We start from the raw sequence: 27,652 nt of genomic DNA, 5'->3' as shown, positions 1-27,652 counted from the left end.
GTGTTCATTTTTTTAATTGTATCCTTTGGTATATATGGTTGTGACTATTTTCTTCCACTATTTGATCTGAGGAAGTGGGTCTGGCCCACGAAAGCTCATCATCTAATAAACCATCTTGTTAGTCTTTAAAGTGCTACATTGTCCTGCATTTTGCTTCAGCTACCCCAGGCTAACACGGCTACATTTCTATCACTTTGTAGGGATAACACTCAGGAATATTCAAAAGCTTCAGAGGGGGAGCCAAGTTAGTCTGTAACTGGAGAAACTTAAACAACAAATAGTTCTGTAGCACCTTAAAGATTAACAGAACATGTAGCCGGTATCATGAATAAATCTCAAAGTCACTGTACTGTCTCAGGCCAATTCCACAAGCCTAATACACAGGGAAGCCTGGGAACTTAAATTCATTTACAGGTTTGATTCCTATCACAAAGGTATGAATAAAGACATTGGCTGGATGAGCTGCTACATTCCACATCCTAATGACATAAAAAACCAAACAATGGGTACTTAAGAGCAATTTGTAAATTCTCTAAACATAAGAACTGCCATACTGAGGCAGACCAAAAATCCATCTAGCTCAGTATCTTGGGCAGATTGACAGTGACCAATGCCAGAGGCCCCAGGGGGAGGAAACACAACAGGTAATCCTCACATGATCCCTCCCCTGTCACTCATTTCCAGACAAACAGAGGCTAGGGACACCATTCCTACCCATCCTGGCTAATAGCCATTGATGGACCCAACCTTCATGAATCTATCTAGCTCTTTTTGAACCCTGTTAAAGACCTAGATTTCACCACATCTTCTGATAAGAAGTTCCACAGTTTGACAGAGTGAAGAAAAACTTCCTTTTGTTTGTTTTAAACATGTTGCCTATTCATCTCATTTGGTGACCCCTGGTTCTTATATTGTGGGAATAAGTAAATAGCTTTTCCTTATTTACTTTTTCCACACCAGTCATAATTTTTATAGAATCATACGACTGGAAGGGACCTTGAGTCCAGCCCCCTGCCCTCAAGGCAGGACCAAGCTCCGTCTACACCATCCCTGACAGATGTCTATCTAACCTGTTCTTAAATATCTCCAGAGAGGGAGATTCCACCACCTCCCTTGGCAATTTATTCCAATATTTGACGACCCTGACAGTTAGGAATTTTTTCCTAATGTCCAATCTAAACCTCCCCTGCTGCACTTTAAGCCCATTACTCCTTGTCCTGTCCTCAGAAACCAAGAGGAACAAATTTTCTCCTTCCTCCTTGTGACACCCTTTTAGATATTTGAAAACCCGCTATCATGTCCCCCCTTAATCTTCTTTTTTTCCAAACTAAACAAGCCCAGTTCATGAAGCCTGGCTTCATAGGTCATGTTCTCTAGACCTTTAATCATTCTTGTTGCTCTTCTCTGTACCCTTTCCAATTTCTCCACATCTTTCTTGAAATGTGGCGCCCAGAACTGGACACAGTACTCCAGCTGAGGCCTAACTAGTGCAGAGTAGAGAGGCAGAATGACTTCACGAGTTTTGCTTACAACATACCTGTTGATACAACCTAGAATCATATTTGCTTTTTTTGCAGCAGCATCACACTGTTGACTCATATTCAACTTGTGGTCCACTATGACCCCTAGATCCCTTTCCGCCATGCTCCTTCCTAGACAGTCGCTTCCCATCTTGTATGTATGGAACTGATTGTTCCTTCCTAATTGGAGCACTTTGCATTTCTCTTTATTAAACTTCATCCTGTTTACCTCTGACCATTTCTCTAACTTGCGAAGGTCATTTTGAATTATGTCCCTATCCTCCAAAGAAATTGCAACCCCACCCAGTTTGGTGGTATCTGCAAACTTAATAAGCGTACTCTCTATCCCAATATCTACATCATTGATGAAGATATTGAAGAAATTGTTACTCACCTTGTGCAGTAACATCTGTTCTTCGAGATGTGTGTCCCCGTGGGTGCTCCACTACAGGTGTTGGGCTCGTCCCGGCGCCGCAAACCGGAAAGTTTTGGTAGCAGTAGCCCCCTCCGGAGGACCGTGTATGTGCAGAGCGTCCCGCGGCGTTCGCGCCTTTTCTGCGTCGTGCGGTCCAACCCGCCAGTTCCTCCTAGCCGGAACATCTGAAAGAGACAAAAGAGAGCTCCGAAGCAGGGAGGAGGGCGGGTCGTGGAGCACCCACGGGGACACACATCTCGAAGAACAGATGTTACTGCACAAGGTGAGTAACAATTTCTTCTTCTTCGAGTGATGTCCCCGTGGGTGCTCCACTACAGGTGAGTATGAAGCAGTCATCAAACCGTTGGTCGTGCTTCGGAATTACTTGTGTACAGAAGAAAGAACTGTATGAGCGACTGCTATGTCTGTCGCTTTGAGACGGTCAAGGGCATAACGTCGAGCAAACGTGGATGAAGACAACCATGTAGCCGCACGGCATATGTCCCGTAGCGGTACGTTCTTCAGGAAAGCCGTGGAGGCGGCCATACTCCTGGTTGAATGTGCAGTTGGTGGACAGGGTAGAGACCTGCCCCTGAGGGTGTAGCAACGAGTGATGCAGTTAACGATATGTGCCGAAATACGTTGTGACGACAGTTGATGACCTTTAGAGCGATTCGCCAATGACAATAGTAATCGTGGGGACTTCCGGAAGGGACGCGTTCTGTCTAAATAGAATGCCAACGCCCTTCTGACGTCTAATGTGTGCCAGCAGGCTTCCTCAGGTGTAGCATGTGGCTTGGGGTAGAAGGTAGGAAAGACTGTAGGCTCATTGACGTGGAATGATGAATTAACCTTTGGCAGGAAAGCTGGATGACATCTAAGTGAGACTCCCTGCTGAGTGAATATTGTGTAGGGAGGATCGGCAGAGTGCGCCGCGAGCTCGGAGACTCGTCGAGCCGAGGCGATCGCAAGGAGAAAGGTAACTTTAATTGTGAGGGTCTGTAATTCACAAGTTGCAAGTGGTTCAAATGGTGGGTAGGTAAGAGTGTCCAGGACGAGGGTAAGATCCCATGGTTGCGAGATAGGCCTATGCGGTGGGTAGAGATTCGAAATACCCTTGAGGAACTTCTTCGTAAGTGGATGAGAGAAGACGGAACAACCCTCTATTGGAGCGTGGAAGGCCGAAATTGCTGCCAAGTGTACTCTTAGGGAAGCAGCAGCCAAGCCTTGCGAATGCAAATGAAGTACATAGTCTAGGATGCACTGAATATGTGCTTTGAGGGGATCGATGGTCTGTGATTGACACCAAGCGAAGAAGCGACGCCACTTGTAGAGGTAAGATCTTTGAGTGCTGTGGCGTCTGCTCTGTACTAGTACGTCCCTGACTGCTTGGGAGCAGGTTAGCTCTAGGCCTTGGAGCCAGTTAGGAGCCAAGCTGTCAGGTGTAAACGGTCGATGTCCGGATGGAGAAGATTGCCGTTCTGCTGCGAGATCAGGTTGCTGATCCGTGGAAGTCGTTGAGGTCTGGATACCGACATCTGCATGAGTTGCGTGATCCATGTCTGGCGGGGCCAGAACGGGGCCACCAGGATTACTGTCGCTGAGTCGGATAGTATCTTCTCTATTACCCGGGGTATCAGTGGAATTGGGGGAAAGGCATATAAGAGATGGTATGTTCCCCACCTGAGCAGGAAGGCATCCCCCATCGATTGGGTGCCTATGCCCGCTCTTGAGCAGTAAGCGCGACATTTCTTGTTGTCGCGAGTGGCAAAGAGGTCGATCTCTGGGTAGCCCCATAGCTGGAACAGATTGCGGGCTACGGAGTGAAGGAGTTCCCATTCGTGTTGGGAATGGAAGGATCTGCTGAGTGCATCCGCAATTGTATTGGTTTTGCCGGGGAGGTAGGAGGCTGTGAGTGTGACATTGTGACGAATTGCCCAGTTCCAAAGGCGCACTGACTCCGCACACAGGGTCCTGGCCCTGGCCCCGCCCTGTCGATTGATGTAATATACAGTGCATATGTTGTCCGTAAGGACCTGTAGAGTGGTTCCCTGTATTCGGTGGATGAAGTGGCGACAAACGTTGAAAACTGCCCTGAGTTCCAGGAAGTTTATGTGAAGTAGGGATTCTTGGTGGGACCATAATCCTTGGACCCGATAGTGCAGCATATGTGCCCCCCAGCCTACAAGGAACGCATCCGTGGTAAGTTGGATTGATGGGGATTGGATCCGGAAGGGAACACCCGCCAGAGTATTGGCCGGTTGGAGCCACCATGTGAGCGATTCCTTGACACGGGCAGGGACAGGTGTGAGACCGTTGATATTGGTAATGCCCGGTTTGTAGGCTACAAGGAGCCAATGTTGTAGACGTCGCATGCGGAGGCGAGCGTAGGTTATGACATACGTGGTGGAGGCCATGTGGCCTAACAGCTTCAGGCAGGTAAGGTATGAGACTGTCAGGGCCGTAAGGAAGACGCTCGACAGGTCCCGTATGGCGTCGGCTCTGTCTGTAGGTAGGTACGCCATAGCGGTGGTAGAGTCTAGTTTGGCTCCAATGAAAATGATGGACTGGGCGGGAATCATAGTAGATTTTGGAAGATTGATAATTAGTCCAAGAGTCTCGAAGATACCTTTTGTAGTGGTAACTGCAGTCTCGGCCTCTTGTCTCGAAGGGGCCGTGAGGAGGTAGTCGTCGAGATAAGGAAAGATGGTGATGCCGGCTCGACGGAGGTACGCAGCTACGACTGCCATGGTCTTTGAAAACACTCTTGGGGCTGCGGATAGGCCAAAGGGGAGCACCGTGTATTGGTAATGATCGTCTCCCACGGTAAAGTGTAGAAATCTCCTGTGAGCTGGATGGATGGCAATATGGAAGTATGCGTCCTGTAAATCGAGGGACGCGAACCAATCCCCTTTGTGTAGTGCTGGGATAATGGAACCCAGAGTAACCATCTTGAATCTGTGTCTTCGCAGGTGGCGGTTGAGGCCGCGAAGATCTAGGATCGGTCTCCATCCCCCCGACTTCTTCTCGGTGAGAAAGTACCAGGAATAGAAACCTCTGCCTCGGAACTCGGGAGGAACTATTTCCACCGCACCTACGGTAAGCAGATGCATGACCTCCTGACGTAACAGGGATTCGTGAGAGGGGTCCCTGAAAAGGGACAGGGATGGGGGGTTGGTGGGAGGTAAAGTGGAGAACGGAATGGTGAGTCCAGAGGTTACGATCTCCCTGACCCAACGGTCCGTGGTGATGGCGAACCAACGAAGGGAGTAAGGGTTCAGACGGTGGTGGAAGAGCTTGGTTACTCGTGTTGGGGATTCCAGTAGGGGGATGGTGCGCAGACCCTTGACAAGTCCGTCAAACCTGCTGCCGCGGTTGCTGCTGGTTGTGGTTTTTGTTAGGCTGCTGGCGGCGGCGTTGGGGGCGCTGCCTTTGTCTATGTTGGTCGTAAGGTCTAAAGCGTTGGTTGGAATAAAAAGAAGGAGGAGGCCTTTGTCTGTTATACGGCCAAGCTCTCCTGCGCCTGAAAGGTGGAGTGTACATCCCGAGAGTTCTTAACGTAGTTCGGGAGTCCTTTCCAGAGTGAAACACTTGATCCGTGTTTTGGGCAAACAAGGACGCTCGGTCGAACGGAAGGTCTTCCACCTTAGGCTGTAGATCTTTTGGCACAGAAGCCAGGTGGAGCCAAGAGTCCCGTCGCATGACAATCGATGTCGCCGTAGTGCGGGAAGCTGAGTCGGCAATATCCAGAGATATCTGGAGTGCATTATGGGCCACTGTGTAACCCTCCTGCACAATGGATTTCAGTACGTCTCTCTTGGAATGAGGAAGATGTTGTATCAACGGCACCAACTTCGAGTAGTTATCGAAGTCATGGTTAGCAAGATGGGCGGAGTAGTTTGCCATCCTTAATGTGGCTGTTGCCGACGAATATACCTTCCTGCCGAGCAAGTCCAGACGCTTGGCTTCTTTGTCCGCGGTGGAATTTCTCGCTTGTGCGGATCTTGCCTTTTGTTGAGCTGAGTCGACAACGATGGAATTTGGTACGGGGTGAGTGAAAAGAAATTCTGCGTCTTTGGCATCAATAAAGTATTTTCTGTCTGTGAGTTTATTGGTAGGCGGCATAGATGCCGGGGTTTGCCAGATGTCATTAGCTACTTCCAGGATAGTGGCATCAAAAGGGAGAGCTAGTTTTGATTTGCTGGACTGCTGCAAGTTTCTAAGGAGGGCATGGTGTTTTGGTGGTGCCCCAGAGGTGCGTAAGTTTTGTGAATGCGCTACCCTTTTGAAAAGTTCATGAAATTCCTTGTAGTCGTCCGCAAGAGGAGGTTCGTCGTTAAAAACCGCGTCGTCTGGGGAAGAAGAAGCGGCATCTGTCGGAGAGGCCACGGGCTGGCGCTCTGCCACCGGCGACTGAGTGGTATCGTCATGCGGGGCGGAAGTTGTTGACGCATCCACGGTAGGTGTTGGTGGGCGTTGAGCCGGCGGAATAGAGTCCTGGGTAGTCGGCCGTGGCGAATATAATTGTTGCCGGTCTGGGGACAAGGGTGAGTGCCTTGTGACCGAACGTGAACGATCAGAATGAGGCGAGGTGTGCATACGATGGCGAGAACCACGGTGTGAATACTGCGGAGAGTAAGAAGCGGCGCTCCTGTGGCGATAGTAATGGGAGCGAGGAGGAGATCGCGGGGATCGTGAGCGGTATGAATAACGATACGGGGATCTCGAGTAGTATGTGCGGTGATAGTGAGGCGGTGTAATGGATCATCTTGGGGATCGGTAATAGCGATGCGTAGGGGAATAATCGTAATAATGGTCCCGCCGTCTTTGAGGTGGTGAGAGCGACGGCCCAGGAGAGAAGGTTGCCCTATCTGAACCTGGAGAAGGTGTGCGAGGATGGTGGATCTTCCTTTGCGCCTGTAGAAGCTATTTCATATTTATCTAGAAGCCATTCTGTATAACAAAAAGCCATTTCAGTTTCTTGTGTCTGCACGAGGGAGTGAACTGGCCTTCACCGAGGTGGGGAGAGACCAGAGGGATGCGCTGTTGGAATGTGTTAATGAACTATTTTGAGCTGAAGCTCGAACTCCCTTTTAACCTGTTTCTTTCTATGCTGATAATAATTCCTCTTTGAAGTTCGCTTTGATTTCTTGCCCTGACGTCAGACTTGTTTGGTTAAGGGTATAAAATACTAGGATTGATTGTATTAGCCAGCCTTACTGGGCCCGACTTTGCTGGGCCCACGTTTGGCTCACTTTGCTTTATTGGCCAATAAAACTGTCTGTTTAGCCGCGTAAACTGAGTGAGGCGTTTGCTTCGACAATTTGGAGGTTCCACCGAGATTCCTAACGCGCCACTTGCCCATATGGACGGACCGGCACTCCACTTCCAAACCTCTCAGAGCGCTCAATAGAAGGTAAGGAGATACCTGTTACGAAATCTCCTAGTGAGGGCTTAGGATTTGGAGTGACGGCCGGCCATCGGGGTAAGGGGAGCTACGGAATTCAATTTTGTGGAGCGGCTAACATTTTTGTCTGTCTGTGTCTGTCTTTGTCTATTAGGCCTGTCTTATGTGTCACAGTTCCAAAAGGGCACACCGGTGTCTCTAGTGAGGCAGCCATGCGCTGGACCCTCTGTGTTCGGACGCTAAAAGCTGGTGTGGTGCCATTACTCTCTCTCGGCACACGGAACTGTGGGGAAGCTTTGTTGTCTCTCTCTGTTATTTGTGGGCGTAGTACTGACCTCTGAGGCTAACCCCAGGCCATAGTGCCCCATTCCGCCAGGCTGTCTCCAGGCGCCAGGACGTGGTGTTCTGCCGGGCTGGAGCAGGTGCCGGAAACCCCTGCGAGGCAGGTGGACCTTGAGTCCAGTGCTTCGCAACAAAAAGGGGGGGGACCAGTGCGAGCAGGTGAATTCTTGATTCGGTGACTCGCAGAGCGAGCAGGCGGATCTTGATTCAGTGACTCGCAGAGCAAGCAGGCGAATCCTGTTTCGGTGACTCGCAGAGCGAGCAGGCGGATCCTGATTCGGTGACTCGCAGAGCGAGCAGGCGGATCCTGATTCGGTGACTTGCAGAATATGGTGTAAGCAGGCGGACTTTGGTTCGGTGCCTTACAGAATTAAGCGCGCGCAGGAAATGGGGGTAGGTCAGTCTACAGGAATTCCAGTGCCTTTATGATAAGTGCCTTCTGGTATAGGATCCTAATGAAGTCTGATATTAAGTGCCGGGTGTCTTAGGGCAGCGTCACTTAATAGAAACCCATGGGAACTGGACAATAAATAAAGATGCATCTAAATGTGGAAACTGTAGGAAAAATGTGAAAAAGGAGAAAAAAAATTGTGTGTGGAAAATGAGTATGAATGTAATGAGTGAAGAATGAATGCCGCTGTATAGGTCTGAGACTTGAGCTGATCCCAGCTGCACCAGGGCTCTCCCATGAGGGAGCTCTGAACGCAAGCGGGGGTCAGCTGAACCTCAAGACTCAATGAATATGTGAGGGAGTGATGACTCCCCTTATTTCATAAGCTGCTAAGGTCTGACACTCTAGACCCGGCAGACTCTTTCTTTGGAGTGTGTAAAGTTAGTTTAGGTGGGGGTTAGTCTAAACATCCCCCCACACTGCCGAAAAGCACCCCTGTGTACTACATGTACGTGCATAATGGTCCAAGGACCTGTAAGCATTTAACAGATTGAAAAAGAGGAAAAATTAAAGTCCTGAGAGATGAAAGTAAAGCTCAGCAAAGACAAACCATAAGAAGGAATAAAGAAAGTAGAAATACAGACATTAGAAAGTTACTAGGAATGAAGAATGTTTTTCTTTAGAAGGACGAAGCAAGTGATTAAAGAGTATGTGAAGGTGAGAAGTGACTGCATAGGAGAGTGGACGGAATTAAGCGATTGTTGTTATATATGAAGGGAAACCTGCTTTAAGAAATGACTCCTTGTTTCTTGTCGTCTCTTTTAATCATCTTAGCAATGAAACAGTCAAGTTAAACATTTGGCTACAGACACTTTGTTAAATCTATTAAAGAGAAAATAAAGAATTCTACTGAAGCTTAATTGGTTAACCGCATAAAAGAATAGAATCTATACATTGTAAGTTTGTAAAACCTGCACCCTAAAGGTTAAATGTGTCTTCCAAGGAACCTAATTATTGTTTAAAAAAAAATCCAAGCCCAGAAACTTCACAGTGTTTCTGTTCAAAGCTGAGCTGATAGCACCTTTGGCTTGCTTTCAGATCCAAGGTTGTGTGTGTCTGCAAACTGCCTGTCTGTTCTAGAAGGGGGGGAGCACTGTCCCCCATAAGTAAGTCTGTAACATTGCATGTGATTCTTTTCAGGAAAGAAAAACCTTTTTGCTTGCTGGAATAGTAACTAGCAAGCACCTTGTTCTAAGAGTTTCTGTAGCAGTAAAGAAAAAGCCTGGTCTGCAGTACAAGAGGAAAACTGAGGCATGCCACTGTTGGAGAGGGCTAGCATCTCTGAGGTTAAGGACGCCTTCCAGGAGGCCCCGACTGAGCCGTGCCATAAACTACAACCAGGAGACTGGGTTTGCGTGAAAGTTCACCAGTGGAAGACTGCCCTGGAACCCAGAAGTTGGCCCCAACAAAGAGCACCGCAGACCTGGTACCGGAGACCCAGGTCCAGAAGCAGACGGGGATCACCGCAGACCTGGTACCAGAAATCCAGGTCCAGAAGTAGACGAGGATCAGCGCAGGCTTGGTACCGGCAATCCAAGCCCTGAAGCAGACGATCCTGAAAGACCGAGGCCAAGGTACCAGCTGCGGCCCAGAAAGACCTGCCAGCGATAGGTGAAGAAATCTACGAAGTCCTGAAGAACAGCCAGCATGAGGCTGGACAAACAATTCATGTTAAGCTTATGCTTAATCTTGTTTTTAATACCTAGCCGTTAACACCTATATGGTTCAAATGTATTTATGCTTTTAATGAACCAAGTTTCCCAAGAATTTAATTCCACAGGTTGCTGGATATGTGCTCACAGTCCTGTACATTCAGAAAGAGGTATCCCAATGATTCCAGTCCCACTAAACAACACTCAAATGGCACACTGTTTAGTGAACAAAGCCAAATGATACTTAGCAGGATAAAAAGTTTACTAACCCAGGGTATATCTGCCTAGCCTTGACCCCAATTGGAGAGTACTGCTGGACATGTAATGGTTCAAGAGCCAGGGTAAGAAAAAGCCAAAACCAAATAGCCCTAGACTATGTCCTAGCTAGTAAGGGCGGGGTTTGTGCCTTAGTAAGAAGAGAATGCTGTGAGTATATTTCTGACACCAGCAAAGAAGTAGAGGAAGATGCCTCAGAGATTGAAAGAACTGTGGAACGCCTAAAGCAAGGGGAAGACTGAACCCTCTGGGCTTAGTTGGGAGGCTGGTTTGGACATGTGGGAACTTGGATTTTGCAAGGTGTAGTTTTAGTATTGGCTATATTCTTTTGTGCTTATTTTTGTTTCTTGCTAATCAAATGCTGTATTTCTTGTATTCTAGAAAACAAGGGACAGACCCTTACTAAAGGGAATGTAGAAGTAATTATGTTAAAATATGATGAACAAGAAAAGAACAAGAAATGTATATAAAGGCTTTGATGAAAATGGAAATGTAAAACGGTTTAATGGTTAGCCTTTAAAAGGCTAAAAGGGGGGAGATTGTAGAAGCTATTTCATATTTATCTAGAAGCCATTCTGTATAACAAAAAGCCATTTCAGTTTCTTGTGTCTGCACGAGGGAGTGAACTGGCCTTCACCGAGGTGGGGAGAGACCAGAGGGATGCGCTGTTGGAATGTGTTAATGAACTATTTTGAGCTGAAGCTCGAACTCCCTTTTAACCTGTTTCTTTCTATGCTGATAATAATTCCTCTTTGAAGTTCGCTTTGATTTCTTGCCCTGACGTCAGACTTGTTTGGTTAAGGGTATAAAATACTAGGATTGATTGTATTAGCCAGCCTTACTGGGCCCGACTTTGCTGGGACCACGTTTGGCTCACTTTGCTTTATTGGCCAATAAAACTGTCTGTTTAGCCGCGTAAACTGAGTGAGGCGTTTGCTTCGACACGCCTTAGTCGGCACCGCTGTGGATGGTAGAGTCTGGGGGACCGGGCTACCCGGAATGGAGGCAACTGAGGCAACTTCTGAGACTTCTCCCGGAAGGTGTGGTGACCGAGGCGCCGAAGATGGGGATGGTGGAGCCGTGTCACTCTCAGAGACATGGGGTTGTAGGGCCGGTGCCGAAACCACACACGGAGCCGGCTCAGCCGCGCACGATGGTTGGTTGGTGCGGGTTGGTGCCGACTTGCCCTGAGTGTGTGGGATAGCTGCATCACTAGGTCTTGAATGGGATGACCTAGGTGCCGAGTGTTTCCTCGGTGCCGTATCCGATGCCTTAGGTGGCCGTGGCTTAGTCTTCGGTGCCGGGTCGACTCCCGGTGCCAGCTTAGCCTGGGAGCGATCATGAGGCAACGGTGCCGAGTGCCTCGGTGCCGAGGACCGTGCCGTATCTGGCTGCGGTGCCGTTCGGAGACTCGGTGCCGCCGATGATGGTGCTGATTCTGGGCGGCCTGGCGGGACCGATATCACTGAGAGCGCGGGACTCGGCGCTGATGTGCTGCAGGCTTTCGATAATTTGACCGCTCCCTGTGCGGGAGGGTGGCCCGACGAGCCTCGTGTGTCTGTTGCACTTAGGCTCTTGGACGGAGCGGAGCCTCTCCCGTCCTTAGACTTATGCGCACCCGGATCCTCTCGTTCTGTTGCTGACGGGGGCTGCAGGGCCTTATTGAAAAGCAGCATTTTCAGGCGCATTTCTCTGTCGCGCCTTGTGCGTGCAGTTAACTTGGCACAGTGACCACATTTTTGGGGGATGTGGCCCTCTCCTAGGCAGCGAATGCAACAGGAGTGGCCATCCGAGACGGGCATGGCCTCTCCACACGAAGCACATTTCTTAAATCCCGGAGAGCCGGGCATGTCTGCTGAGGAGGTCTCCGGGGAAAGATCAACTTGAGGGGCTCACCGGAGCGTGCCTCAGAGTTTATAACGGGAGAGGAAATAGTTTAAAATATAAATATATATATATATATATATATATATATATATATATATTTATATTTTAAACTATCAACTACTAACTAACTAATCTAAGGAATAACTGATCAACACTAAGTAGGAAGGGGCCAACTGGGAAAGAATATCTAAATATATCAATGCGATTTCTCCTCAGGAGAGGAGCGTGTTCCAAATCCGTCTGCAGCCGTGGACGGTTAGGAGGAACTGGTGGGTCGGACCGCGCGACGCAGAAAAGGCGCGAACGCCGCGGGACGCTCTGCACATGCGCGGTCCTCTGGAGGGGGCTACTGCTACCAAAACTTTCCGGTTTGCGGCGCCGGGACGAGCCCGACACCTGTAGTGGAGCACCCACGGGGACATCACTCGAAGAAGAACAGTACGGTTCCCAAAACAGACCCTTGCAGAACTCCACTTGTTATCCCTTTCCAGCAGGATTTAGAACCGTTAACAACAACTCTCTGACTACGGTTATCCAGCCAATTATGCACTCACCTTATCGTGGCCCTATCTAAGTTATATTTGCCTAGTTTAACAATAAGAATATCATGCGAGACCGTATCAAATGCCTTACTCAAGTCTAGGTATACCACATCCACCGCTTCTCCCTTATCCACAAGGCTTGTAATCCTATCAAAGAAAGCTATCAGATTAGTTTGGCATGACTTGTTCTTCACAAACCCATGCTGGCTATTCCCTATCACTTTATTACCTTCCAAGTGGTTGCATATGATTTCCTTAATTACCTGCTCCATTATCTTCCCTGGGACAGATGTTAAACTGACCGGTCTGTAGTTTCCTGGGTTGTTCTTATTCCCCTTTTTATAGATGGGCACAATATTTTCCCTTTTCCAGTCTTCTGGAATCTCCTGTCTTCCATGATTTTTCAAAGATCATAGCTAAAGGCTCAGATACCTCCTCTATCAGCTCCTTGAGTATCCTGGGATGCATTTCATCAGGACCTGGTGACTTGCTGACATCTAACTTTCCTAAGTGATTTTATACACCTTTATCATAGCTCTCCATGGTCTTCTCTTTTCTAAGCTGAAAAGTCCCAGTCTTTTTAATCTCTCTTCATCTAGGACCCGTTCCAAACCCCTAATCATTTTTGTTGACTTTTCTGAACCTTTTCCAATGCCAATATATCTTTTTTGAGATGAGGTGACCACATCTGTACAGTATTCAAGCTGTGGGTGTACTGTGGTTTTATATAGAGGCAATAAGACAGGGGTGGGCAAAAAGGCCTCCGCGGGCTGGATCTGGACCAACAAGCAAGTGGATTCAGCCCACAGAGGCCCTGTGCTCCCCTGCCCCCAGACCAATTAGGGCCTGGGGGAAGGGGAGCACCCGAAGCCTTCTCCGTTCTGCCCCCGCCCTATGAGCAGCCCACGGGCAGAGCAGAGAAGGCTCTGAGCACTCCTCCACCCCCAGGGTGGAGCCTCCTCCCACCCTGCCAGGAGCACGTGGCGCTTTGAAACACCATGTGCTGCTCACAGGACGGGTGGGGGGGGGGGGAGAGAGAGAGAGAGAGCGAGCAGAGGAGGCTTTGCACATTCCCCCGCCCCCAGGCCAATCAGGGTGGGGGCGCGTGCCAAGAGCGTACCAAGCCTCTTCCAGGGCATGGGTGCCTAGTGGGAATGGGGGGCAAAGGAGTTCCCCCACCCCCAGACCAATCATGGTCTGGGGGTGGGGTAGCCCCACCCCTTCCCATTTAGGCCCCGCCCCTTCCGGCAGGGCTACTTCAAAAATTATTTCCCACCCCTGGAATAAGATATTCTCTGACTTATTCTCTAACCTTCTTTTAATGATTCCTAACATACTATTTACTTTTTTGACTTTCGCTGCAAACTGAGTGGATGGTTTCAGAGAACTATCCACGAGTCCAAGATCTCTCTCTTGAGTAGTTGTAACCAAATTAGTCCCCATCATATTGTATGAATAGTTGAGATTATTTTTTCCAATTTGCATTACTTTACATTTATCAACATTCAATTTCATTTGCCATTTTGTTGCCCAATCACTTAGTTTGGTGAGATCTTTTTGAAGCTCTTCACAGTCTGCTTTAACTATCTTGAGCAGTTTGGCATCATCTGCAAATTTTGCCACCTTGCTGTTTACCCCTTTCTCTAGATCTTTTATAAATAAGTTGAATAGGATTGGTTCCAGGACTCTATCAGCTTCATGTAGCCTGCAGATTCTAATGGACTATTTCTTCCCCTTTTTTCTTCTCTCCCCTCATCCCCTATTTATTTTGAAACTGGACCTTTAAAAACTCCATTCATCTGAAGAAGTGGGCTGTGCCCACAACAGTTCATGATCCCAGCTACATGTTTTGTCAGTCTTTAAAGTGCTGCTAGACTATTTGTTGTTTTTTCCTCAGGAACATGCATTTCAAAGAGTAACTGGACATGATCTGAGGAAGTGGGTCTGGCCCACGAAAGCTCATCATCTAATAAACCATCTTGTTAGTCTTTAAAGTGCTACATAGTCCTGTATTTTGCTTGGACTATCAAAGTGAGGGGTAAACCCCCCCAAGCTTCGTTTTTGTTTTTTCTTTCTCCCTCCCAGCCCCCAGATGACAAGGAAGCAGCCCTTTAACTTTGGGAGGAGGGTCCTGACCAGTGAATATGGTCAGTTCTGTTGGGAACACGTGGTAAAGATTTTATATTGACCCACATCTAGCTTGTTAAATTTTGGCTACTAGAAAACATTTTATTTGTCTTGTAACCATTTCAGACTTTGTGCTCACTTAAAATTTCTCTCATTGCAGTCGAATAACTTTAGTTTAGATTGAAAATAAAACCCATCTGCTGTGGCATTTAAACTGAACTGTGTGACAATTCCAGTTACAGCAGCAAACTTGAATACTGATCTTTACAGGGGCAATGGGCCTTCAATAGCTGCACTGCCAGGAGAGAGCTGGACAGTACAGAACATGCTTTTTTGGGAAAGTCCAGGACTGGGAGTGTTTTGAGGTCACCCTGAAAATATTAACCATGACCTCTGAAAGCAAGAGTATGATTGGAGTGTTACCGACGGGCTTCTGGGGTCAGAGTGGCAGGATCAGGAGTGCCACTATACTCAAACATGAGAACAGCCAGACCGGGTCAGCCCAAAGGTCCCTCTAGCTCAGCATCCTGTCCTCTGACAGTTGCCTGTGCCAGGTATCCCAAAGGGAGTGAACAGAACAGATAATCATCACGTGATCCCTCTCATGTCGCCCATTCTCAGCATCTGACAAACAGAGGCAAGGGCCACCCAGGGTGAGTTGCAAGCCCACAGGCTATTTGTGAGTGGCTCTGGTTGTGAGCTACAACAGCAAAGCACTGCGAAGCACCCAACATTGACAACACCTCACTTGTCTGGAGAGCTCCCAGAGAAGTGACGATCACCTTACTGTCCACAATGCAATGAATGGGTCAGTAAGAAACTGGCTGGAACCTGCTGAAACTCCCTATATCAATGAAGAATCCAAACACGACAATGGGACACCCCACAGCTCAGAACACTGCTATCTAGCAGTCGAAAGAGATTTCCCACTTCCAAATCACAGCAGGGAAGCCAAGCTCAAGAACAAAGAGAAGGTGTACAGGTTAAGTGCTCCCCTCTGTACAGACTACAGGGAGACAAACCACATCCAGCCTACTGGACCCTTCTGCCCAGTCCCCGAGCTCCCATCTTGGAAGGCTAGTGCCTGGCCCCCTGCCCTTTTTGTCCCTCCTTCCCCACAGCCTTAGCTCCTCCAGTGCCTGGGCGACATGCTTGCCATGCTACCAGCCCTAATGCTCTGGGCGGCACAGCTGACCAGGTAAGCTTGGTCAGGAGCAGGCTGGAGAGGGGCAGGAAGTCCCAGGGGCCTGTAAGGGAGCAGGATGGTTGGCTAGAGAGGAGCAGGGGATGGGGGAGGAGAGGAGGAGATGAGCAGATCCCCAAGCTCATCATGCCACAGGGAGCACAGGGAAGGGCCTATTCCGTGCCATTAGGAAAAACAGCAAGAGACGCTTCTCACCCAACTGCTGAGTCTTCCTGAGACCGCTATAGAGCAGTGTTTCTCACCCAGTGGTATGAGTGCCCTCAGGAGTCCTCAAGAGAAGTCTAGGGGCACGTCAGTACAACTGAAATTTGGAGAAAACTGAATTTTTGTTTCAACTTTTACATTACTTTATTATTTTTGTACTTTTAACACCCAAAAATTTCATCATCCTCCTGGCTACAATTAAGTTGTTTAAACAAATGTGTTCCAATTGTAGAAAGAAACATGTGTCAGAAAACTGCCAGTACCAGGGGTACTTATACTTTTTTTTTTTTTTTTTTAAAGGGAGTGCTTTATAAAAAAGGCTGAGAAACACTGCTATATACAGCCTGTGAGTAGTGGCTGCTTTGCCTCTGCAAGGACATGGGACCAGACCACATCTTGAGACCTCAGTACTTTCCACAAACCAGTCTAGGAACCAAGTTTTGAAACAAAGGGTTCCTGCCATTTGCAAAAGCTATAGAAGACAGAGTGTGACATCATCCGTCCCTCACTCCCACACAAGAGGACTCCTGGAAACACCTGAGGAACAAAGACTGAACTGAAGGAAGTGGCAGACATAGGCTAAAGGGATTTCTAACCTGCGTACAAAAGACTTGGGGCTTCCAAGCTGTATAACAAGAGCAGCTTGCTCTTTAACAATCTGCAGCCGCCTTGCATCATCTCTCAGGTTGAGAATCTGAGAATTTATACCCAATCTAGCCGGTATATTAAGCTTACTTTGCATTTTTGTTTATTTACTAGGTAATCTGCTTTGATCTGTTTGCCAGTACTTATAACGTAAAAATATACTCTGTAGCAAACCAGTTAACTGGAGTGAAGTGTATAGGAACCCTAGTCCAAGGGGAAAGGCTGTTGCATATTCCTCTCCATATTGAAGGAGAAGGCGAACTATGAGCTTACACTGTACAGCCTTCTGTGCAGTGCAAGATTGCATCATTTTGAGTTTATACTCCGGGGGTTCGGGATGTGTGTGCTTGCGGAGCTGGGAGTTGCCTTGGCTGTGTCCCTCCCATTGCTGGGTTAGGCAGAGAGCCTGCATGTAACTGTAGCAAGGTGTGTCCCTACCTGTGTGAACGCTGTGTAGAAGTGAAGGCCTGAGAACAGGCCTGCTGCTTGTCACAGCAGCAGAGGGAGAAGGAGCCTAGACTAGTGGGCCAAAGGGCTTGTTGGCACCCCAGTTCCAGTGGCAGCCCAGGGGGAACCTGTCAGTGAGGATCCAGGATCAACCCCGAAGGACTAGTGGCACCCCTTGAAGGTGTGCCACATTGAAGGGGGTCCTCCAAGAGCCTCTTGAAAAGCTGTGGCACAGCTCAAATCTTGTGGATCTGTGACAGGTGGTGGGAAGAATGCTGCCCTTGCTGGGAGTGGGGCATCATGCAGCATAGCAGGCAGCCCCTGAAACATGGCATGCAGAGATCGTTGGAGCCTGGAGGTGCTGGGGAAGCAGGGACCTTCGCTCCCTGGACCAGAGGGACTGGCTGGACCCATCCTGGACCTCTTCTTGCTAAGGGCAGGTGCTTACAATCTTCTTCTTGGGTGAGAGGAAGGCATGGCACTCCAGTGCTCCACTCTGCTGGCTTTGCACCACGTAGGCAAACACCTTGTTCTGCAACTTGTCCGTAGTGCAGTAGGAAATCCTGCAAGAAGGGACAGCCATTCAGAGGGGCAGCATTAGCTCCAAGTGACTGGGCAGGTTTGGCAGCCACCAGTGGCCCAGGGTTCACTCTGGTTCTGGGAGCTAGGGGTGTCTGGGCGCTAGGGGTGTCTGGGCAGCATTGAGCTGGCTGGGTATGTAGTGTGGGAAGCTAGGATATGCTGCTGAAGAGTCTTACACAGGGGATGCGTATGGCAAACGAGTCAGGAGGGTTAACAGCATGCAACACACATGACAAGCAGAGAAGGGATATGTTACTCCCTTTTAAACAGCCCCATGCTGTTCCCTGGGTGCAAGTGGGAGGGACAAGGCACTCGGGGACTGTAGGTTGGTGCTGGCCCCACCAAGTTTCCTGCCCCTACTGACCAGACAGCCTGGCCTAGCGGCAAGGGGCATAAAGGCTGCCTGAGATCCTGGAGGACTATAACTGTCCACTGCCTGCCAGTTCCTGGCGCACCCCCTCCACACCATTAATATAAGCCCAGGCCCTGGAGCACCTTGGAGAGAAGGACCAAAACCTTGAACTTGACCTGCTATTCCATGGGAGCCAGCGTAGAGAGTGGTGGACAGGTGGGACATGCCTGCAGGAGCCCATGTTGCTGAGGCTGAGCAAGGTGGAGTCCCCTAAGTGCTGAAGGCTCTGTGCTTAGGGGTACTATATTCTGTAATGCTGACGGCAGGGGATGGAGCATGTATAACCGAGGTAGGTCACTGCCATGGTGGAGCAGGGCTCCAAGCCATGGAGCTGGGAGACAGCCGCACTGGCAGCTGCTGCTGAGCAAGAGCTCTGCATTAGTGAAGAATCCAGGAGTTTTCTAGACCAGTGTTTCTCAAAGGGGTCCACAGTTCCACCCCGAGAAACCTGCCAACTGGCCACTCCAGCTAGTTTATTTACTGGCTCCGCAGCCACAGAGCCTTTTGGCTCTCGTTGGCTCTGGTTGCCATTTGCAGCCAAGGGGAGCTGCCGGAAGTAGCGTGGGCCAGGCCACTGATTGCCATGGTTCCCCTTGCAGGAGGAGGAGACTGCAGGGGGCTGTGCACTCCTTTAATGCCTTCTTCGGACACCAGGATCACCTTTGTCTTGCACGGGATCGGTCCTCCATCTTTCCGCTTCCATCCAGTATCCTGGCCTGAACTCAGACTGCATCAGAGCAGGATATTGACTGAAGTACCCATGAGAGACTGAAGTGATGATGGCTAGAACAGGGAAGACTGTGAAAAGCTGTGCAAGACATTGTGTGCACAGTCCCTATTCTGAGCTGTGTACAGGTTCAGGGTCCTGCTGGACTCTGCCCTGAGCTGGGCAACCAAGTAACCTCCTTGCACCTCCAGCTGGCTATGCAACCTCATCCTTCTGCCAGAAGAGGGCCTGGCCACAGCAATCCATGCACTGGTCACCTCCAGGCTGGATCATGGCCATTCACTCGGAAGCTGATGCTCCAGTGGGCATATGGCTGGCAGGCTTCTCCAGGGCCCAAGCCCCTGCGGGTACGTCTGTCTAACCAGCCCACGGCAGCACCTTTTGACCTGGGCTGACAGACTTGGCTTATGTCTCAAGGCTTGTGTCAATGCTCTGAGAACAGCTGTGTAGACATCGATCCGACGCTGCAGATCAGCCTCCAAAGCCTAAGCAGGAGTAATTCACACTACTTTTGGAGCACAAGCCCAAGCCCAAGCCCAAGCATGTCAGCCTAGCGGATGCTTGCTGCTGCAGGTTGTGCAGACATACTCTGGGAGCACAGCAGGCATGTGCTCAGATCTCTGCACTGTCTCCCACAGGAACAAATGACAGGACTGGAATGGATCTCCAGGATCACTGAGTCCCCTGCTACCAGTTCATAAATGTAGTAAATCTGTCTTAAGACTTATCCGGTCACTAGCCATTACTCCTCCCACTGAAGGCTCCCTGTCAGGTTCTGAGGCCAGCTTAAGGCCTGCATCCTAATCTTCAGAGCAAGTACTAGTTAAGCCCTAGCTACAAGATTGAATTTAATCACTGAAGCCCTGTGACAGCATCGCTGCCATAGTATCCTAGAACTGGAAGGGACCTCAAGAGATCATCGAGTCCAGGCCCCTGATCTCACGGCAGGACCAAGCAGTGTCTAGATCACCACCAATAGATGCTCTTAAATATCTCCAGGAAGGGCCACTGGTGAACCAGGAAGGCGAAGAGACAACACTTCCACTGACAAAGGGCACAGGGTACTACCTCCTGGCTTCCAAAACCCTTTTGCCCCCTAGTCCTAGTAGCTGAGAGTCTGTAACTTTTCTAGTCCACAGCCCCTACACACCCTGTAAATGGAGACACACTCGATCATCTCCTTGGTCTCAGCATCCTGCAGCGAGATGCCCCTCGGCGAGACTGTCAGAATCACCTTCTGGAATTTCTTGGCTCCCATGCGAGCCTGGAGACAGGGAGAGGAGAAATGACCGGTGGCACATTAGTCACTCACCTGAAGCCAGGAGGGATTCTGGCTCCTGTTACTCTCCATCATCAGCCCAGACTCTCACAGCATCCCCGCTACTAGGATTTGAGCCATAGGAAGTGGGAAAGGCTGGGCTTGGGTTCAGGCACTGCCTTTGCAGCCAGGACTCCTGGGTTCTGTTCACACTCTGCCATGCTGCATAATCATGGGCAGATCCCTTCCCTTCCCTTCCCTGCACTGCTAGCTCCCTGTTTATGCAACAGGGTTTAAGTCACTCATTAAGCTTCCCACTGGAAAGAGCTCTGAGATCCTCAGAGAAGGGACGAGAGGCAGGCAAAGAGGGGGCCTCTCCCACACCCAGGCACACAAGAAATGAGTTTTCCTCCCCAGACAGTAGGGCCTCTCCTGGCCCCCCTTCTCTGCCTGGACAGGGCCAGCTGCCACTTGACACTTGGAGGCATGTGTGACAGATACCCTCCCATGCTTTATGAAATGGACTTATGGACATGAATATACATTACTCAGAGGTGCTCTGAGTGAATTATTTTGTGTAAACCCATCAATCTTCATGTCATGATCCACTGGTTTTGTTTATCTTACTCTAATGTATGTATCATTTGTGTGTGTGAAATTAGACAAATGGAGTGGGAAATAAGATGTGGGTTTCAAATGTGTGAGTGAGACACATGGAGGGTGTTACCCTCAACTGTTAAACAAGTATCCGAGGGGGAGCCGTGTTAGTCTGAATCTGCAAGAACAATGAGAAGTCCTGTGGCACCTTAGAGACTAACAGATTTATTGGAGCATGAGCTTTTGTGGGCAAAGACCCACTTCGTCAGATACATGTAGTGGAGCTTTGGTCCTTAAGTCTGAGCAGTGGTTGGTAGGGAGTGGCTTTGGCTGAGGGAGACCAGAGAGCTGGCCCAGCAGCACTGGGCAGTGGGGAGCCCCAGAGAGTGGGAAGGCGAGTGGCAATAGCTATGTCAGCACTCTGGGAGCCCCCCCCCCGAGGGGTCATCTGTGACTGCATCCCGTCAGTGTGGCTCAGGCCGCAGGACACACAGGCTGTGAGACTATGTTGGAAACAGAAGCTCAGGGGCATAGAGGCAAGGAAACAATTACTTAGCCCAGCCCCACTACTTCCATAAGCAAAGTCTCCAAATGCTGACTTTCTTCAACCCCCCTCACTAGTCAGGCAGGCAGGCAGACACTGAAGTCCAGAGAGAGGGAATCTCTTACCATAGCGATTATCCGACGGATGGCATTGGCTGCCATGTCTTCTCCTTTGGTTTCTCCACCAGCGTCATGCCCAGGTACTTGAGTGTAAAGCCCATCCCCTCCAGCAAGGGTTCCTGCATGTCGGCCCAGTTTTCTGGGAGCTCTGCAAAGGCATAGGCCTTTGTGTGGTTACAGTGAATGATTAAATGCATGAACAGATGCCATGTGGTACCTGATGCACTGTCCTAGCTTGCTTCTCTCCAGCGCTGTTACTATTTGCAGCTGGTGCTCTGCAGCAGAACTAATGGCACTGGGGCACTTCCATTTTCTGCAGTTCATAGAATCCTAGAGCTGGAAGAGACCTCAGGAGGTCATCAAATCCAGCCCCCTGCCCAAGGCAGGACCAATCCCAACTAAATCAACCCAGCCAGGGCTTTGTCAAGCTGAAACTTAAAAGCCTCTAGGGATGGAGATTCCACCATCGCCCTAAGTAATCCATTCCAGTGCTTCACCACCCTCCGAGTGAAATAGTTTTTCCTAATATCCAATCTAGACCTCTCCCACTGTAACTTGAGCCCACTGCTCCTTGTTCTGCCACCTGTCACTACTGCGAACAGACTCTCACCATCCTCTTTGGAACCTCCCTTCAGGAAGTTGAAGCCAAATAAAGGGGAATAATCACTTCTCTAGATCTGCTGGCAGTGCTCCTCCTAATGCACCTGCAGAGACCGGCTCCCACTTTCTGCCCCTGTCCACGGAGTAGCCTCTGTCTAGGGCGAGCTCAAGCCAGCCGTGGACAAGGGCTGCTCTGGTATCCTGACTGCCCCTACTCCCCCACTGATGTCTCTGATACATGTGCCCAGTGAGCACATGGTCAGGAAACTTGTGAAGATCTAAATCTACCAAAATATGCACCAATTGCTTTAATAACAGTCTTACAAATCAGATTTTCAGCTATCACCTTGGAAATGATATTTTGTATCACAATAACACTCAGCAGCCCTGAGCACTGTATAAGCAGAAGATTGTAAACATTGGTGAAGGTACAGGCAGTCCCCGGGTTACGTACAAGATAGGGACTGTAGGTTTGTTCTTAAGTTGAATTTGTATGTAAGTCGGAACTGGTACATATTGTAGGGGAAACTCTAGCCAAACATTTTTTTTAGTTTTGGATAGCATAGGGAAAGGTTAACTCCCCTCTAGTGTTTGTTTTGCTGTCTGTTCCCCTGTTCAGAAGATTTCACATCTATTTCTGTCCCTGTGACAAACTCAGGACTAAAGGAGTAACTCATCAAATACCAAACAGCTCTGCACCATGCTTTGAGCTAATAGCTTTATTTCCACACACCACCCAGGGTTCTAGGAGGAGGGTCCTTTTTTTGCTAACACAATGAGGCCAGCACTTTGTTTGTTTTGGTGGAGTCTTTGTTTGCCCAGGGAGCCCAGCATGTATAGGGGGAGGAGGGGCGGAGAGGCTGCTTTTGTCTGCTGTTCGGCAGCCTGTTGCTCAGGGGAGGGGGCAGCCTGTTGCTGGCAGGGGGGGAGGGAGGAGGCGTGCAGGATGCGAGGCCGCGGGGGGGGGGGGGGCGGGGGGCAGCGGGCGTGGGGAGGCACTTTTCCTCTGCCGGGCAGCTCTGCGGGATCCCTGTCCATGTGGCCAGCTACTGCAGGCAGAGGCCAGTTGGAGCCGGCCAAAGAGGAGGAGGAGGTGGATTCTAGGACCCAGGTGAGCGAGCCCCGGGGATGCTACTGCGCTCCGGGAGCCCGGCATGTATAGAGGGGAGGAGGGGCAGAGAGGCTGCTTTTGTCTGTTCGGCAGCCTGTTGCTCAGGGGAGGGGGCAGCCTGTTGCTGGCAGGGGGGTGGGGGGAGGCAGCGGGCGTGGGGAGGCACTTTTCCTCTGCCCGGCAGCTCTGTGGGACCCCAGTCGGAGCCGGCCCGAGGAGGAGGAGGATCCTAGGACCCAGGTGAGCGAGCCCCGGGAATGCTGCTGCGCATGTGCGGGAGTTGCCTCACCCCGTTCGTATCTAGGGATCTGACGTAAGTCGGATCCACGTAAGTCGGGGACTGCCTGTACTAGCTAAACAGGAACATGACACAATGGTGAATATGGAACATAAGTGGGGATGAGAGAGCGAGCCGCATGTGCTGGATGTATAACTTGGAGACCAAATGAAGGAATTACTAGTCACGATCCCAAGGCAGCTTACCATGGATAAAAGTGTGATTAAAGCAAAAGGAACACACTTGTTTCTTGCCCTACTTTTCACTGTTCATGCACTTTTCACTCCCCTGCAATTCTGCTAAAACTTTCCAGGGCCTTTCCCTTCTAGGCAAAGCTCAAACTACACTTTTCCCACAGAAATGCTGCATATCTGCAAACATCTGAGCATGGGAAGAGGGGCATATGAGCAGAAACTGAGCTGGGGTCCAGGGTAATAGCTTCATATGGCATTGATTGGATAGGATCTGAACTGAGCCCTCATGGCCCACAACCCAAGGATCCAGGTTCCTGTTTCTAAGCAGGTACAAGAGGCAGAAGGCACTTAACAAGGAGAATGCTTGAAGTGCATGGCAGGCATGACTCAATGGGAGAACAGCCTTGTGCAGAGAACAGAACCATCTGGACAGAATCAGCCTTCCTGGGAAACCCACATAGTCACTTGCTTCCTGCAGTTTCTTTCCCGAGCTGAAGTGACCTTGATTCAAAAAGTAGGGCAAGAAACTGCTAGTTAGAAGAGAGAGGATTTATCTGTAAGTGAAAACTAAATATATGGGGCCAGGCTAGCAACTCTCTTTCCCCCAGACTCTCTCATATTGCTGGGCAGTCATCCCCCAGGTCAGGCTGGCTCCGTGACTATGGCCCACATCATGACTCTTCCAGCTCTGTGTGCTCCCTACCTGCATGATTATGGATCAGCGGTAGCTCATCTCTGTTGGAGTGTCAGGGTGCATCTGTGTGAGGTCGCTACCCATTACTGTGGGCTTGGTCTCATGCTGGCTCAGGCCACCTGCTAGGTTACTTTAGCTCTTCTCATTCTTTGCAGCTCTCAGGAGAGAGGAGGCTGCTGAGCTTGCACAGCTTCCTGTATCTTAGCAACATGTGCCTGCTACCACCAAGAGTTCCACTTTCATCTGCACTCTGGGGAGCTAGGGGTCTGGAAAAAAAGCACTCTACAGAGGCAGAGCAGAGCCTGGAGTACAAGGTACTTTCATCACAGCATTCAGGCTCCACACAGTCTCCTCCTGAAAACAGCCAGGCCTGCCCACCCCCATCTGAGAGCATAAAGCCCCCTTCTCAAGAGACACAGGCCAAGCCACTAAGAGCAAGGAAAGAGTAGCTTCATCATTCAACTCCCCAGCTCTGTTCTTCAATGCCCCTTCTCCATCACAGCCCCCTCCCCTTTTACCACCCCCATTGCTCCACTCAGCTCTCCCTACTCAAGGCCCCTTGCACAGTCAACATCTCCCTCTTCCTCTTGACCAGCCAACAAGCAGCCCTAGACTGGAAACACATGTTGGTTCCTCATTGGTACAGTTACCAATCCAGCAGCAGCTTCCCCCCTCCCCCCGCTTTGCTGTGCATCCCTGAACATCTCACACACCTCGAGGGAGACCTGCTGTCAAGACCTCATTCACCTCAAGCCACAGGTCATTGTGGTCTTTGAGTGAGGAGACAGCAGCATTTGGAGAGATGCCCACTGCCCCTTTTACTCACTGCCCAATAATCTGAGTGCAGGGTCATCTCTGACTGCAGAGAGAAGCAGGGATCCCAAACTAGTATTTCAGGATCCAAGTGTCAGTGCTACAGACACTCCTACTTTATGAGATTGGGGCCCAGACTCATAGTGTATCTGCAGCCTGGCAGCCATGCTTAGACCCTAGCCCCTGCGAGCTAGGGATATGGGCCACAGTCACTCATTCCCCAGCACTGCCATGGCTACCCCCTGCTCCTAGGGCACCTGGCACTCACTGCCCCCACCTGAGCTGGAGGAGAAGGAAGGACCCATATATCAAGACTCTACTGGGCCCCACAACCCTGCCTGCTGCTTTCATCTCCTCGATGTCCCACCCCAGCTCCACCCTTACCAGCCTCACCTGAGTGAAAGAAAAAGGAGCTGCACTAGCATGATTCAACCTGCAAGTCCAAGTCTGTACTCTCACTGCCTCCCACCCTCAGCACACCCACCCCACCCCGCCCTCACCTCAGCACCCCCACCTTCTCCTCAGTACCCCCACCCCGCCCTCACCTCAGCACCCCACTCCACCCCGCCCTCACCTCAGTACCCCCACCCCACCTTCACCTCAGCACCCCACTCCACCCCGCCCTCACCTCAGTACCCCCACCCCGCCCCCACCTCAGTACCCCCACCCCAACCCACCTTCACCTCAGCACCCCACCCCGCCCTCACCTCAGTACCCCCACCCCACCCCGCCCCACCTTCACCTCAGTACCCCCGCCCCGCCCTCACCTCAGTACCCCCGCCCCGCCCCGCCCCACCTTCACCTCAGTACCCCCACCCCGCCCTCACCTCAGTACCCCCACCCCACCTTCACCTCAGCACCCCACTCCACCCCGCCCTCACCTCAGTACCCCCACCCCAACCCACCTTCACCTCAGCACCCCACCCCGCCCTCACCTCAGTACCCCCACCCCACCCCGCCCCACCTTCACCTCAGTACCCCCGCCCCGCCCTCACCTCAGTACCCCCACCCCACCCCGCCCCACCTTCACCTCAGTACCCCACCCCACCCCGACCTCAGTACACCCACCCCGCCCCGCCCCACCTTCACCTCAGTACCCCACCCCACCCCGCCCTCACCTCAGCACCCCCACCCCACCCCGCCCCACCTTCACCTCAGTACCCCCGCCCCGCCCCACCTTCACCTCAGTACCCCCACCCCGCCCTCACCTCAGTACCCCCGCCCCACCCTGCCCTCACCTCAGTACCCCCACCCCACCCCGCCCCACCTTCACCTCAGTACCCCCACCCCGCCCCACCTTCACCTTCACCTCAGTACCTCCGCCCCGCCCTCACCTCAGTACCCCCGCCCCACCCTGCCCTCACCTCAGTACCCCCACCCCACCCCGCCCCACCTTCACCTCAGTACCCCCACCCCGCCCCACCTTCACCTTCACCTCAGTACCTCCGCCCCGCCCTCACCTCAGTACCCCCACCCCACCCCGCCCCACCTTCACCTCAGTACCCCCACCCCACCCCGCCCCACCTTCACCTCAGTACCCCCACCCCACCCCGCCCTCACCTCAGTACCCCCACCCCACCCCGCCCCACCTTCACCTCAGTACCCCCACCCCACCCTGCCCTCACCTCAGTACCCCCACCCCCACCCCGCCCCACCTTCACCTCAGCACCCCGCCCTCACCTCAGCACCCCCACCCCCCCCACCTCCACCTTCACCTCAGCACCCCGCCTTGTCCCTCCCTCACTCACTGCGGTGCCAGCAGAGCCCCAGGCCGTGACGGGCGAGACGCGGGCTCCGCAGCACGGCCCGGCCCGCCGCCCGCAGCGCCTCCATCCCCGCGGCTCGGGCGGGGCCGCAGGCAGCGCGCGCTCCCCCACAGGGCCCCGGAACACGCTGGGGGCGGGCGATCCCGCGCGCAACTGGCTGCGAGGGCGGGGCCTGCTGCCAGAGAGCCTGGCCATGGGCGGGGCTTGCGTCGGAGGGCGGGACTTCGCGTCAGAGAGAGGCGGGCCTTGTGGGTGTGGCTAAGCAGCGGGAGGGCGGAGTCTAGTCATAATCCCTCCGCCGCCCTGAGGCGTCGCCCGGTTCGGCGCATGCGCGATGCAGGTCGGGCCCTGTGACGTAGTTTGTGCGCTAGGTGTGCGCGTGTCGTCTGTTGCTTGAGGGCGGCGGGCTGTTACCGGGGCAACGAGCAGAGGCGGGAGACGCGGAGCCGGACCGGGCCCGGGCCTAGCGCGCGGGCTGCCCTGGGATGCAGCTGCGGCACGTGCGGACGCTGCTCACCCCCCAGGTGAGCCCCCCGGGCAGCTGCGGGCGGACCCGGGAGTCCGCGGCCCTAAGGGTGGGGGCGGGGCTAAGACCTGGCCCTGCGGAATATGGTCGCTTAGGGGCCTGTGGAACTCCCTGCCGCGGGACGGGGTAAGGCCCGAGGCAGCTGGAGAGCCCGCCTGGGTCCCCCCCGGAGACCGGCCCCGCCCCCCGAGGCAGCTGGAGAGCCCGCCTGGGTCCCCCCGGAGACCGGCCCCGCCCCCCGAGGCAGCTGGAGAGCCCGCCTGGGCCCCCCCGGAGACCGGCCCCGCCCCCCGAGGCAGCTGGAGAGCCCGCC

The 27,652-nt window shown here is 51.7% G+C and overlaps 2 protein-coding genes across 2 annotated transcripts in view; one reads left to right on the top strand and one right to left on the bottom strand.

The window, feature by feature from the left end:
• LOC102451466 (low density lipoprotein receptor adapter protein 1-like) overlaps positions 1-27,018 on the bottom strand; it is a 46,463-nt gene extending 19,445 nt beyond the window's left edge. The window contains 5 exon segments of the mRNA XM_075915732.1: positions 17,568-17,685; positions 19,995-20,104; positions 21,365-21,411; positions 21,414-21,506; positions 26,796-27,018. Coding sequence (XP_075771847.1) covers positions 17,568-17,685; positions 19,995-20,104; positions 21,365-21,411; positions 21,414-21,506; positions 26,796-26,880 — 453 coding nt within the window. The 5' untranslated portion in view covers positions 26,881-27,018.
• A 136-nt stretch (positions 27,019-27,154) lies between these two features.
• The window catches only part of LOC102459190 (intraflagellar transport protein 172 homolog), a 112,651-nt gene continuing 112,153 nt past the window's right edge, over positions 27,155-27,652 (top strand). Inside the window, 1 exon segment of the mRNA XM_075915731.1 lies at positions 27,155-27,337. Coding sequence (XP_075771846.1) covers positions 27,299-27,337 — 39 coding nt within the window. The 5' untranslated portion in view covers positions 27,155-27,298.

The sequence above is a fragment of the Pelodiscus sinensis genome, unplaced genomic scaffold, assembly GCF_049634645.1.
Source record: "Pelodiscus sinensis isolate JC-2024 unplaced genomic scaffold, ASM4963464v1 ctg89, whole genome shotgun sequence".
NCBI lineage: Eukaryota > Metazoa > Chordata > Testudines > Trionychidae > Pelodiscus > Pelodiscus sinensis.
This window is presented reverse-complemented; position numbering and strand designations above follow the sequence as displayed.